We start from the raw sequence: 12,445 nt of genomic DNA, 5'->3' as shown, positions 1-12,445 counted from the left end.
CCCCAACGCCATGTGGTAATGACATGAAAGTTACATTTTATGTAAAAACCTAGAGGTCGGAGCTCTCACCCAAGAAGTCAGAGGCCTGGTTTTAGTTCTTTCTTAGTCTGATGAGATTCAAGCCCACGTCTTCCACTCTCAGGACAATGCTCTAACCATTAGGCCCCAGGCAGGACCAGAACATGGGGATATGAGAAGATACTTTCTACTCCTCCTGTTTTGTAAAAATGAATGGGGCCAGAAAGAGGGTGGGAGGGAGAGATTATGACAAGAGGGAGTATGACTCTGCAACCTAGAGTTGAAGAAATTTACTTGGAAGTGGAGAGAACATAAGAAGTGCCATACTGGGTCAGACCAATGGTTCATCTTGCCCAGTATCCTGTCCATGAGAGTGGCAGAAGTGGATGCTATACAGAACCACATATCTCTATAGTGATCTGTTACCTACCATTTATTGGTTTAGAGATGCCACAGGAAACAGCTCCAACCATTCTGTTCAATATCCACTAACAGATCCATCATCCATGAATTTATGCAGTTCCTTTTTTAACCTAGCAGTCTCTACCACTTCCTGTGGCAATGAATTTCACAAGTTAACTTCACATTGCATAAAAAGTACTTTCTCTTGTTAGTTTTAAAACTGTCACCAAGGCTAGAGACAGACATTCAAAAAGCCTGAGCCTGAATTGATTCAATCTTTCCAGGTTAGTCTAACCTGGCTAGGCTAAACCAGCTTTGTAGCCAGACAGACAACCTAGAAATGCAGGTACATGCCTGCAGTGGCTCAGGAGAGAAGCTGGGGGGCACTAGAGCAGTCCTCCCTTCCTTCCACAGCATGGAGCTGAGAAAGGCATGGCCAGGCCCTGGCAGGATGCTTCAATTAACCCAGCAGGGAACTGGTAACAGTTAATCACCCAATTAAGAAAACAACAGAGGAACATTACCAGCTACTTGTTGATTTTGCCTGTTGATTCTACCTGTTGATTCAGCACAGACTATAGCCAGCATGTGGTCTGCTAGCGAATACACAGACATCTCTCAACAAGGCAGAGGGGAGGGGGGAATTCCTGCTTAGCAGGGGGTGGTGAGGGAGAGTGGGGAAGCAGCCCACAGTTTCTGGAGCTCCAGCCAGAGAGAACAGGGGAGGAGCCAGCCCTGCTGTGGAGCAAAGAGCCCCACCCAGACCAGAGAGCATGCTGGGATGCTGGGGGGTGTCTGGTTTATCTTAAACAGCAAGGGGTCTGGGACAGACATTGCATAAACCGGTTTGAGCCAAATCAGTTAAGTCTGATTCAACCAGGTTTATCTTAAACCAGTTTCAGGCATTCTCAAACTGGTTTATGTGCACTGAACATCTGTCCTGTTATAGGTTTAAACCAGTTTATGATCACTTAAACCAGTTTATGTGTAATGTCTGTCCCTAGCCATACTAATTTCAGTGGGAGCCCTCTAGTTCTAGTATTCTGCGACCTAATGAACAACAGTCCCCTATTCACTTTGTCTATAGCCTTCATGATTTTATAGACCTTTATCATAACCCCCCTCAGTCTTCTCCTTTCCAAACTAAAGAGTCCTCAACTTTTTAGTCTCTCCTGGTATGGGAGATCTTGGTTATGGTACATGCTCCCAGAACTTCTGATCTTAGCCAAAATGCTAAAATGCAAGGTCTTATTTAATGACTGATTCATTCAAAATGCATAAGCCTTCCTGGAAGCAGTGACAAGAACCCATATCTCCTCCCTCCCATGTGAATACCCTAATCACTAAGCTATTGAATCATCATTCCTTCTTGCTTTTTCTCTCTCTGGCCTCATGAATACTGAATTAATTTCCTTCCCAGCAGCACAGCTTGAACAGGAGGGCTGAAGAGTGTGCCCACCCATCCCACCCAAGATTTCCCTTAACCTTATGCTTAAGGCATTCTTCAGGGAAGTGAGAGATATCTCCTGTTTCTTGGGTGTGTGCTGTAATTGCTAAGCTATTACATAAAAATAGCTGTTACAGAAAAAGTGGTAGGCACTATCTACTCTTCTCACTGTGTTTTTTGAATGAAAGTAGTTGCAGCTGTTGAGTTTGGGGCTGACGTTGATGCTGTTGGTGTGTGCTAGGCATGCTCCAAACACTCCTAAAGACCAGGCATAGGGATGGCTAGTCCATGCATCCAAAATAGTTATGCGATAGATGTTGAACTGCTCAGCCCAGCTAGTTGGCAGTGGTTCTGGGCATTCACTGAACCAGTATTCTAGGCATTTAGGTTGATAAACGACATCACTTTTGTGCTGTGATAAAAAATTTAATGATAGCAGAAAGACCAAGCCAGCAGGGAATTGATAACAGTTGATATCAATCGATAACAGACATTCATGCCTTTTGTCATGCCACAAATGCCCCAAATTGTGGGCATGACTATAATTTTTAAAAATGTGTGCCACTTTTTGGCAGCAGATGTCTATTTGCTTCATGGTGGGAAAATGAAGGCATCCTGGAGCTGCTGGTGCTCTCCAGCTATCCTGGGTAGGTGCTCTCAGGGCTTCAGTGGCCCTACCCTGTGTGGCCCAGGAATTCCCCAGCAGGAGTCCCTGTCCAGTTTACCAGCTTGCAGACTGACACCCCCCACTTATCCACCGGGGGATTCTCTGGGTGCATGTATCATACTGCTACACCCCAAATGGAGCCTGACTCTGCAAATGGGGGAACACTGGGTTTCACAAAATAGATGAAAAGCTTTTATTTTTAAATCTTGTTTGCAAAGGCATGCCTCAGTCAATTCCCCTTTTGCATCTGCACCACAGGGTGAGGCCCCTAAAGCCTTGACAGCGGGAGGTGCCTGACCCTACAGGACAACAGACAATGTCTTAGCCCACTCTCAAGACAACATCTATTTATATTTGAGTGGTGAAAATATAAGCACTTTGCAGTTAAGCAGGGGTTCTAAAGCTTGCCCTCTGGAACATAGGTGTTTAAAATCTACCTTATTTCCACTTCAGGCGTCTAAATCATTTTGTGAAATTGGACCTAAATATGAACTAAACTTCTCATAAATAATAGACTGATTTAGACATTTAATCAATAAAAAATATACATATTTATTCATAATGTAATACAATAAAACCTTAACCCACAATGTAATAATATTAAATGGGGAAAATGTATTTAGATTTTTGCAAGTGTCTGTACTGACTGAAAAGCCAAGGTACAGGTGAATGGTTTACAATGCTGAGTTGTCTCACTGACTTACAGACATTCTGAAGCATATATCTGATTGCTGATTGAAATTATTGGCTCCCACTTTTCACAACCACTTGCATCAGCTTGTCATTTTCAATTTACTTGCTTCTCATACTTTTTCATACAAAACATCTGTGCTGCTATATCTCTTCCTTTGTAAACTTCCTTATAAAAACATGGTATACTGACAGTTGCAAAGCTATTTCCCTGGCCACTGCACATTTTTATTCTGTATTTATTCCTTTCTGGAATTCAATCATTTTGGAGCAAAATGAGACATTATTCTAAAAACAAAACCAACTATTTCATGACCATTCCTTCACTTATTTCAGGTATATATACACTTTCCTTGTAATAACTTAGTTCTTTGACAGCTAAATTATCATGGTCTTTTTAACAACGCCAAGGAGAAGTAGAATGCTCTGCAATAAATGATTGAGGCAACCACAGTTTCTGCAAACAAGGGAATGCAGGAATAGGTATGTCCATACAATTCCAGGGAGTACATCATGACCAAGGAGGGTGACAGAGGGAAGAAGTGGGGAAATGGATTCCATTGGGGAATAAAAGGGTGGAGTATGTCTTCAGCTTGCTCCCTAAATTGTCCTTGAGATGCTGGGGAAATGCAGAAACTCCTGCTTAATGTTTAAATGGGCCAATCTAGGTTTTATGAGGATAAACACAACTCACAGAAAAACTTACCACTAGGTTTTAAAATACAGAAGGCTGCTCCTCATGGGTGGGAGCAACAGTGGCTGGAGTTCACACGGGGGGGAGATATCACCCTATTTCTGTGCCGTCAAAAATGAGGTTTTTTGGGGCACTCAGCATGGGCATCTGTGGCAAAAAAGTGAGATGGCATCTCCACTCAACAGCAGTGAAATCCAGCTGCATGATGCCCACTTCTGGATCCAGAGAAAGTACAGGGAGAGGGGTGAGGGGGATTTCCCTGGACACCATGCCTCTGGGTGTGACAGTCACTGCGTTGCCTTCTTGTGACTGACAGAAGATAACATCTTAGGACAACATCTCTATTCCATTTGATTTTTTCATTTAAAATTAAATAGGAAATGGTAAAGGGGTAGAAGGGGTAGCAAGACAGTTCATGTGACAAAGACATGCAACTAAAATGACTCTTTTTAACTTGTAGTATTGAGATGAACCTTGGCAATCAAAGATCCATCATGTTTCTGTGAGGAACTTCTGTGAGAAATTACGGGTTGGTTTTTTTTGTAACCACTCTACGTATTTTTACAAGTAAATTTAAGAGCAGCCAACCTCCAACCACTGGCCACAAATTTTCCAATTTTATTTATAGAGACCAGCCTACCACACAGAATGGCAGAGGGAAAGGGCTTTATAGTTTTGCTTTTCAGGATTCCTCATGCAAGGAAGAAGAAAATCTGTGACTTTGAACTAACAGAGTTTTCTGCTTAGTTAATCAAGACCAAAAAACAGGAGTTTCTCTCCCATATCTAATGGATTTTGAGACATCAGCAGGAGTCATGAGCCCAAATTCAGCTCTTGATGAAGTCATAATTCTAGGGCTACCGAACTGTGGCTCTTTCTACAATTCTCCCCTCGATGGATATGCAAAAACAGAGCAGAGAGAAGAAAGCATCAGTGAGACAAAGAAGTCACTAAACTCACTTGACTAAAACTGTATAGAGCCCTTGCTGATGAGCTTCCCTGGATTAAATGTAAGAATAAAGCATTCCACAGAAATGAAACTCCTCCTTTCATAGGTACAGGCTCCACTCTATACATGAATGGAGAAGGGCACATGGGGATCTCTGCAGGTTCCATTACAAATCTACCTCTGTTCAGACTGTGAAATATTCTGGGGCCTCACTTGGCACAATAACAGCCCTGCCACTACACCATGCCAGTGGTGCATGGTTGTTTTTAGGCCTTACACTGCTGTAGCAACACACTATAATGGGGGAACACATTGCTATGGTATTTTAGCTGTGGCATCTTGGTTTGTGTCAACAGATGCTACATCACTGTAGTGTGTTGCTACAGCAATGTAGCATCACATGTATATGCATCCACTGGGCACATCTACATGTGTGCTTTAATGTGCAGTAGCCCATTAACATGTGCAGTAGCATGGTGTCAAAAACCATGCTAATAAGCAAATGCACAGTGGAATAGGCTACTGCAAAATAAGCATCACTTAAAAAGCAAGTGCTTTCACTGCTGTGCATTAGCAAAGCCTAATGTGCATTTCTTTAGTACCTCATATTGGAAGTACTAAATTTAATGTGCATTAGTAAAAACACATTAATGCACATATAGACACTCCCACTGAATAACTTATGTTTTATCCTGTAAGGTCTAGTTTGGTTTGGGAAGAAAGAGAGATACAGCAGGCACATGTTTTGGTTAATAACATGTAATAACATGTCATAACCACATAATCCTGTATCAAAATGTGGCACAAGTTTCTCCTCCAGATTCTAATGGGAAAAAATGAAGTTAATTCTATCTTCTATTATGGCATAACTCAGTGTTTATTTATATTGCATTACAGTTATTATTGGTTGCTCCTCCTGTGTTAGAATCAGATTAAGTTAAATTCAGGATACAAATACAGGTAGCATAGGTTGTGCAGATATATATTACATACACTACATCAACGAACTGAATCTACAAATTACTTATGAAGTATTTAATGTATTTAGAACAGTATACTATATACTATCTCTGGTTCTGCCATTGGCTTATGTGTCTTGGAAAGTACACCTGTTGGCAAGTAATAACTTCTCTCTATTTTAACAGTAGTGTCTACAACAGTGACAGACAGTTACCATTTATCATGTTTGAGTTAGCTACCAAACCTTATAGTAGAGAACTCAGTTTTTAAAACAAAAGGAAAGAAATTCATAATATACATACAACTACATGGCATTTAGCCAAACTTTTCCCAAGAAACTCAGCTAGAATTTGTGTAATTAAATCCTGATGTAGCATTCAAAAAACATGTTTCAAAATCTGTGTGACTGAGATATTAAATCTTCATGCATCCTTTTTGTGTGTGTTTATATGTGCAGAGAAACATTCCATCTACCACATTTGCAAATCTTTTAACTGTGGTTTTTTACTCATGTATGTGGATATACATCTGTCAAGTTAACAACCATTTTGGATAAACAAAAAAGATTGATATTGATGTTTGAGTTTTATCACACATACTTCTATGTGGTATTCTTTATACATACTGATATACTGCAAAGGTTAGTAAATTCGCTTTACCCAAATTTACTAGTCACATCTGTAGCTTGAATGTTTCTTTCCATAAGAGGAACCAAGGCCAAGCAAGACAAAGAATTTGCTGATACACACATGTCACTCCAAGAATTCTCCTGACAAAGTTCCCACACCCAATTTAATTACTTCCCTACTGTAAAAACACTTTCCATCTGCATTTATTGTAATAGTTTCAAATCCAAAACCAACATACTATAAAGCTAGCTAAATAAATGAATGATATTGGCCTTAGGTCCCAAGCCAGGAGCTGTTCTGTAAAGCAATGTCTCCAGCATTCATTTTATGCTGATGTTTCAATTTATCTGCAATGTTTTCACTTAAGACTTGTTTAGAAAAGAATTATCTTGCTCCAGGCTTTAAAATTTTGTGCGCTATAGCAGTGCCCTCTAGCACCAGTCTAATCAAAGGTCTGTCAATGATTCTTTTGTAAGATCACAGTTGCATTGCATGTCAGCTTGTGACATAAAAGCTTGCTTCAGGCTGTGTGCACAGCATTACAAACTCACAGACTAGGACCATTTACTTAAACTGTATCTGATTTTAAATACATTTTATTTCTTTAAGCTAAATGGAACAAAATTAAAAAAGGGTTTTTCCCCCCTCAACAATTTATTTTTCTTTTCTTTTTTAAAGATCTTTTTATCAGATATATAAATTTAATCATTCACAGTGAAGATTTCTTTTGCACTTGGAAGGAAAAAATAGATATACTGTATTTAATATAATGAATAACCATAATCAGTACATCTGTCATCAGAAACCTTATGATGTCACAAGGATAATGAAGCTATCTTGAAGTGAGCTAAGGCTTGTTATAATATCAAGCCACGATCCAGCAAAGCACGTGAGCATGTAACTTTTAAGCGCATGAGTACTCACACACTGAAATTACACAAATGTTCAAGACCCTAAAGCTCTTGAAAGTACTTATATATTTTTAAAATGGTAACATTTTAAAAATCAAACATGGCAGAGAAGGAGACAAAACTTAAACCATAATTAAATAAGAATTAGATATCCAAACCTGTCCCCACTGAAGTCAGTAGAAAAATTACTATTAGTTTCAATAGAATCAAGATTGGGCAATGAATTCAGTGTTAAACCATGTGTGTACAACTGCCAATGATCCCAAAGGGAGTTGTAAATATGCAAATGAAGAACATGAAAAGGAAATCAAAGAAATTCAGATGTACCATACAGCTCTATTTGTAGCTAGTCCACTGTCCTTAAATTTTACTGGTGGCTCCTAAAGCAGGAAAGGATGTTCCATACATAAAATGGAGATACTAAGATGTAAGTATGGTGAAAAATGGGGTTTCAGGACTGTTTCTAAATGTCTTAGCTCTGGTGTTCCAATAAGATTATTATGATTTTAGGTTGGTGAGGTTTTTTTCCCTCTTTTAATTATTAAACTCTTTATATCTCTGTGAAACAAATATGGATCTTGTAAACAGATGCAGGACATAATGGCAGGTTATAAAGCTGTTTTGCACCACAAAATTTGGACAAAACCATGCGTTGTGGCATAACAATTTAGTAGTACATGTGCTGGAAGACACATTTGTAGTATTCATTTTTCACTTGTTAAAATACAGCCAAGAATTAGCTACCTCATTTAACTTAAACTAATTTACTTCTCTACATAGACATAAACTTAGGAAACTGTATTTAGAGCATACTTTTTTAAAGAAAGTGTGGTACTTTCAGAACAAGAACAGCAGCATGTGTTCCACAGAAAAAGAAAAAAAAAGAAGGGAAAAAAAAGAAACAAAAACATAGGTAAGACAGCCTTTACTGGAATAAAAACTGAACTGCTAATTTTGAAAGTAAATAGTAATACTAAAAAAACTGCAACAATCAGAGGTGTACAGAAGGATGAGGAAAGAAAAAAAGATCTGAATTACAGACTTTTACTACAATATTTATCATTTTTAACTGAGATTTTCTTCTAAACTGAAGGGGACTATTCAACCTTATGGCACTGTCAGAACTGTTTCTACCCCACATTCATCCCCACTCTCAATACTTATCCGTAATTGGAAAATAACCATGTTGCCTCCAGGGTGGAATAGATTTAAAAATAATCTATCCACACTTGTTGACTCTGCAAAAATAATCTCTCAAACTCTCTTGCTATGTATCTGTAACCCTACTTCATACAATTACATGCCAACATTCTCTAGTCATTAAGTATCTGCCCTTCGTTACCGTACCTGGAATTCTGAGGCTCTGAAACATCTGATTCTGTGCACGTTTTCTTTACCTGCAAAAGCAAAATGATTGCCAGTTACTCTCATATGAAAACACAACTTCCTCACTCACAGTTCATGCACTTACAACGCTTAAAGTGGATACAGCTCTGCTCACCATGATCTCTATAAAATACTTCCCGCATTTTACAGCAGCAGTATGCAGTACTAAACAGTGTGTTTCATTATTATCCCATGAACAGCTGCCAACTGCACTTCCCTAGACTCCATTAGTATGTAAAATGTTCAGCTAAAATAGCTTGGGAGTAGTCTAACTAGGAACAAAGAAACCAAAGAACCAGGTTCCCCACTTAGAAACTAGAAAGCCATACTGTTCTCAGTTCAGTAAAGAAATGTTTTCCCAATTGATACTGCCTCTGTTTCCTGCTAAAGCTCACAATAATAAACACCAGATTCTGGGGCAAAGTGCAGTGTTAGCTAAATAATTCATACATTAATTTTCATTTTCTGAATCCGGTAACTGTGTTTAATGTATTTTGTAATACATCAATGAACTTCAAATCTCTTAGACACATTGTTCACACATAACCACAGTACATAATTAAATATGCTATACTTCATGCTTCAGATTCCTGTTTGGGATGAAATACTGTTAACTAATTAAAGGACAACACTTCCTCTCCCAACACACACACACACTTTTTACCTAAAAATATAATCTTTTCTAGATCATATATATCACTCAGCTCTTCTGGATCTTGTACAAAGGATTTAATTTCACACTATGGTAATTTAAATTTCAGGAACTTTTCTGCAGAGACAGACCTTTTGCTTGCAAGTGTTTGAATGTATAACCTAAGGAAATGGTGGAGATTTCAAAAATTTTTAAATCCATATATGCATCTACAGAAACACTTGAACTTATTTATGCTTAAAGAACACTACCCTTATTACTAAATAAAAGTTACGTAACTAATTCAGTTCCTTACATCAAAAGATCTTGTGCTATCAAGACATCCTTCCCCTGTGACAGTGGGAATCTTAAACACCTAACACTCCTAACTTCTAAAAAGTCAATGGAGAAACTCTCAGTGACCTCAGTGTACATAGAATTAAGCCAAGGTTGGCAACATTTTTAAAAATCACACTTAAAGATTCTGTGGGGGTACCAATGCCACATTACTGAAAGATACTGGTTCTAGAGGCATTTTATTTTCCTTTTATTTTTCTGGCTCTTACAAAATAATCACCCTGTGCCTATAATAATTTATACTGAACATTTTTCAGTAGCAATAATGGATATTTTCTTTTGGTGTTAATTTAAAAGCACCATTATTATTGTAATGAGAGCCAGCTGAAAATAATAATCAAACCAAAACAATAACAAATAAAAACCATCTGCTTTAAAATCACTTTCGTTTTGCTTAATTTTTGTCAAAAACTTACTCCAGCAAACATGAATATCTGATTAGTCATCTTACTTTATTCTCAATATGTGGAACTTTCCATCCCATTCCCACCTTTCTCCCCATCTCAATATGTAGTGACATATACAGTAAAGCTTCAACACAGTTTTGAGAACACAGGCACCTCTTACAAATATTCAGATAAAAATAGCATTGTAAATATGCAATTATACTTTATACCATTATATTTTGCTTATTGAAGAAAAATTAGATGTGGAATGCAAGCAAAAAAATAATATGGAACACAAAAACACAGCCAAATAAGAAGTAAAATAGACAAAATTTATCTGCCTTAAGCCACAAGCAGCAACAATCCAATATATATGTACTTAAAGCCTAAATCCTATTTTGCCTAAAGGTGATTAGGGTGAAGTTACACATTGCAACGTTGTACTTAGACTATACTAATGGAACTTAAAACAGCCACATATTAAGCTTGTTAACTCTGAGCATCTAAAAGTTACTTCAGGCAAGAGTTAACTCTGGGCCATACTACCTTGCTCATGGTAAGGTAACTTTAATTTTCTCCACAGAGATAAAACAAGTAATTTGCAGTCATCCAGCATCCTGTATATCCTGGCTCCTAGCCACACCTCTGCTTGCCAGCCCTCTACTGGCAAGCCCTCTAGAGCTGCGCAGTCAAGAAACTGAAAGGTACAGACAGAAGTGACAATTTTCACCTGATCTGGCCACAGAAAGCCATTAATGGAACATGAGCTAGGTAATGCAGATCAGAGATAAATCTGCCCTGGAGTGGTGTAACCTTAAGTCACCTAAAGGGTGTTTAAAACTAATTTCAGGTGCTATTGTGTGGGCAATCCAGGGTTAAGAGTTCCAGGAACCACCTAAAATTAATGTGTAACAAGGCTCTAAGTGTGAGATGTAACTTCACCCTTATTTCTACTTATGCATTTAAACATAGCCAGTGAAGAGGGTTTTTTGTCACTCTTGAAGAATTTGTATCTTGTTCCACCTATGGGGCTAAAATTTTATCTTTCTGAACATGCTCAGAAGGCACTTATAACTACCTATGCTCTGACCATCCTATTCCACATTGGTAGGTATGTATCTGCATGTATCTGCATCTAGATAACCTGGTAAAAGGATTAGAAGTGGTACATCTTTCCTAGGCTAGAGTTTTGTACTGAGCTACATGTGTATTCTCTGAATAAGCTATTAGGAATGCTCTGAACCATATGGTAGGAGCTTAAGCAGAATTTAGATATTTCCAAGCTTCAGTTTGGATCAAGAATCAGCAATCTGTGGTGTGCAGGCCAGATCTGACCCATAGAACCTTTGGAACCATCCTGTGGCCATGGTGCGTCAGTGGGATTTAGAGACAGGGGATGCCTTTTGTGGGCACTCTCCCAGCGTCACTAAGGGAAAATCTGCCAGGTGCAGGTACTTGCTCCATGCTGCCTAGAAGACAAGTAGTAGTGAAAGTAAGGCCCTAGTACATATGCACTACCTATCTCTATCTCCAACCTGGAATGGGTTATGACAGCCAACAGCCATAAGAGTTTAGATGGAAGTGAGGAGTATAAGTGCTTGTTTGGATACTCAGAGCTTTCAAATGCTGCTTAAAATGAGCAGTAGTAAAAGTCTAGCTGTCAAGGAATCTTTCCAGGCCAAAATGGAGGCCCCTAGCTGGTTTTGCATCTGTTGAGATTCAGAAGCCTAAATTCTCCACATATAATGGTGCCTTAGAAGTTAATTAGGATCCGGATCAGATCATCTCATTAGAACAGGATAAAAATAATGTGACTGAAAAAACAATCACCCTATTGTGCCTATAAAATGAATATTTAATTCAAAATATGAATTTACATATATTAGTAACTAATTGGCAAAGCATTCTCAATCAAATTTCTTATTCTACCATTTTGTACTCCATTATGGAAATTGTCTAGCCTCTCCTAATGTTTTGTGCAATACCACTTTTCCAGTAGTTTTCCATTCTTCTGTTTTTAATGCAGTTATCATCAGCAACTGTCATGTTTTGACCAGGGGGATTGTCTCCTTTCAAATATGAAGTGACCTCATCAGATGATGGGAGTTCTGCCACTGACTTCATCTACATACATGTAAAGCGACATAATGTCCTTTGGTTGGCAGAATGACAGAAACAGAAAGACAGACAGTAGAGTATATACTGTATTCTAATGCTGCTTGAATGCAGTACTGTGGACATAAACAGTAGATTAGTGTTACAAGTAACCCAAGACATTAATTATGCAATTCCTTTGCTGTATACATTAAACATAGAAA

At 38.4% G+C, this 12,445-nt stretch overlaps 1 protein-coding gene across 10 annotated transcripts in view; it reads right to left on the bottom strand.

Moving 5' to 3' along the window:
• The window catches only part of EYA4 (EYA transcriptional coactivator and phosphatase 4), a 241,836-nt gene that overhangs the window by 105,234 nt on the left and 124,157 nt on the right, over nucleotides 1-12,445 (bottom strand). For all 10 annotated transcript variants that reach the window (XM_019538073.1, XM_019538074.1, XM_019538075.1 and 7 more), the window contains one exon: nucleotides 8,715-8,764. In XM_019538073.1, coding sequence (XP_019393618.1) covers nucleotides 8,715-8,764 — 50 coding nt within the window. The remainder of the gene's footprint in view (nucleotides 1-8,714; nucleotides 8,765-12,445) is intronic.

This window comes from Crocodylus porosus, unplaced genomic scaffold (genome assembly GCF_001723895.1).
Source record: "Crocodylus porosus isolate Cpor-Errol unplaced genomic scaffold, CroPor_comp1, whole genome shotgun sequence".
Classification (NCBI taxonomy): Eukaryota; Metazoa; Chordata; order Crocodylia; family Crocodylidae; genus Crocodylus; species Crocodylus porosus.
The sequence above is the reverse complement of the archived record's forward strand: the minus strand, read 5'-3'. Positions and strand labels throughout refer to the sequence as shown.